General features: G+C 42.6%; 1 protein-coding gene across 1 annotated transcript; it reads left to right on the forward strand.

Moving 5' to 3' along the window:
* LOC111900300 (putative E3 ubiquitin-protein ligase SINA-like 9) lies at positions 1 to 1,260 on the forward strand. Its single transcript, XM_023896184.1, has 2 exons — positions 1 to 516; positions 607 to 1,260. The coding sequence occupies exons 1-2, from the start codon at positions 1 to 3 to the stop codon at positions 1,258 to 1,260; spliced, it is 1,170 nt and encodes a 389-aa protein (XP_023751952.1).
* The last annotated feature ends 244 nt before the right edge of the window (positions 1,261 to 1,504 follow it).

Raw genomic sequence — 1,504 nt, forward strand, 5'->3', positions numbered from 1 at the left:
ATGGCAGACGACAGAAATCAAAACATCGTCAGGTGGCTTCAAGCTTCTGCTTCAATGGCGTCTACTGGCAACCAAGACGAGGCAGAGATTCCAATTTTCAGCAGAATAGATAATACTTTGCCGCGGTTCTTCGTCGAATCTGCACTGCGTTCGCAGACGGTTCAGCCACCGCGAGCGCCACGACGAGTCTATCCGTCTTGTATGGTGGATGAAGCGGAGGATGTGATTCCGCTGGAATCAGATTCCGATTTGGGCTCAGAAGCGACTCCGGCGGGAAGCGAGGATGAAGAGGAGCATTATTTTGGAATCGAAGATGATGAAGGGGCGGACGGTATAGCGGAGTGGCAACATCAGAATCACCATGCTAATGCTTCTACTCCGGTAGGACTATCAAATTCTGATGGCGGATTAAGGAGTTCTAGCCTGGTTGCATCGCCGCTTCCGGTGGTGTTCACCGATCCAGACCTGCTCGATTGCCCGATCTGCCTGGAACCATTGTGCGCCCCAATCTACCAGGTAATTAATTAATACTTTCCCTCTTCGAATTTGAATATCTGAACACTGCTATGCTCTTGTACTAATCATAACATGTTTCTGCCATTGTAGTGTGAGAATGGGCACATAGCATGCTCCCCGTGTTGCAGGAAATCGAACCTCAAGTGTCCTTCATGCTACTTCCCAATTGGCTTCAATCGTTGTCGAGCTATGGAGAAAGTAATCGAATCAATCACAGTAGACTGTAAAAACAAGGCGTATGGATGCAGAGAGTCATTGATTTACCACATGAAAGCTCAACATGAACAAGTATGTATCCATACAGTATGTTTCTGTCCCCTTTCATCCTGCGGCTATGCGAGTTCTTCCCAGAATCTTTACGACCATTTCAGCACCTATCATTCATCTTCTGCTACTTCTTTCACCTTTGACACCACCTTTGATCCTTGTCTCAGAAGAGGTCAAAAGTATGTAATTCTTCAAGAACGGAATGAAGGGGTGATCTTCATTCTCAACCATGAGATTCATGGACATGGAAGGGTTTTCCATGTTGATTGCTTAGGATCAAATTTATTTAAGACTGCTTTTGTGTATCAACTTAGTGTAAGATGCTCGGAGGCATGTTTCTCGATGGAGAGTGTAGCAGAGGTGTGGGCAAAGTGGGAAGAACATACCCCCAAAAAGAACTATCTAACCATCCCTTCTTCTGGATACTTGCTGTTTAACGTAGAAGTATGCATAAAGAAGGCTTATCCGGTTGTATAAAGTTAATTATATCTTGTTTGGTGCCATGCAAGTTAGAATCTTTATAGCCATGCATTTTTGTAGTTGGAAACATATATTGTCAATTTTGGGCTTTATTCGAAATAGACTACGAAAAAGCCTTATTTCTATTTAGAATCTGTCATGTTTTTCTTTTTCAATTTCAAAGGTATTATAGTGTAAAAAGAGCAAAAAGAAAATATTATTTGAGAATTTCTTTCTCTTCTTTTGAGTTTTGACGTATGTT

This window comes from Lactuca sativa, chromosome 2 (genome assembly GCF_002870075.4).
Source record: "Lactuca sativa cultivar Salinas chromosome 2, Lsat_Salinas_v11, whole genome shotgun sequence".
In the NCBI taxonomy this organism is placed as follows: Eukaryota; Viridiplantae; Streptophyta; class Magnoliopsida; order Asterales; family Asteraceae; genus Lactuca; species Lactuca sativa.

Coding starts and splice junctions, on each gene's coding strand:
- LOC111900300 (XM_023896184.1), top strand. CDS start 1: ATGGCAGACGACAGAAATCAAAACATCGTCAGGTGGCTTCAAGCTTCT. Junction 517..606: donor TGTGCGCCCCAATCTACCAG/GTAATTAATTAA, acceptor CTGCCATTGTAG/TGTGAGAATGGGCACATAGC.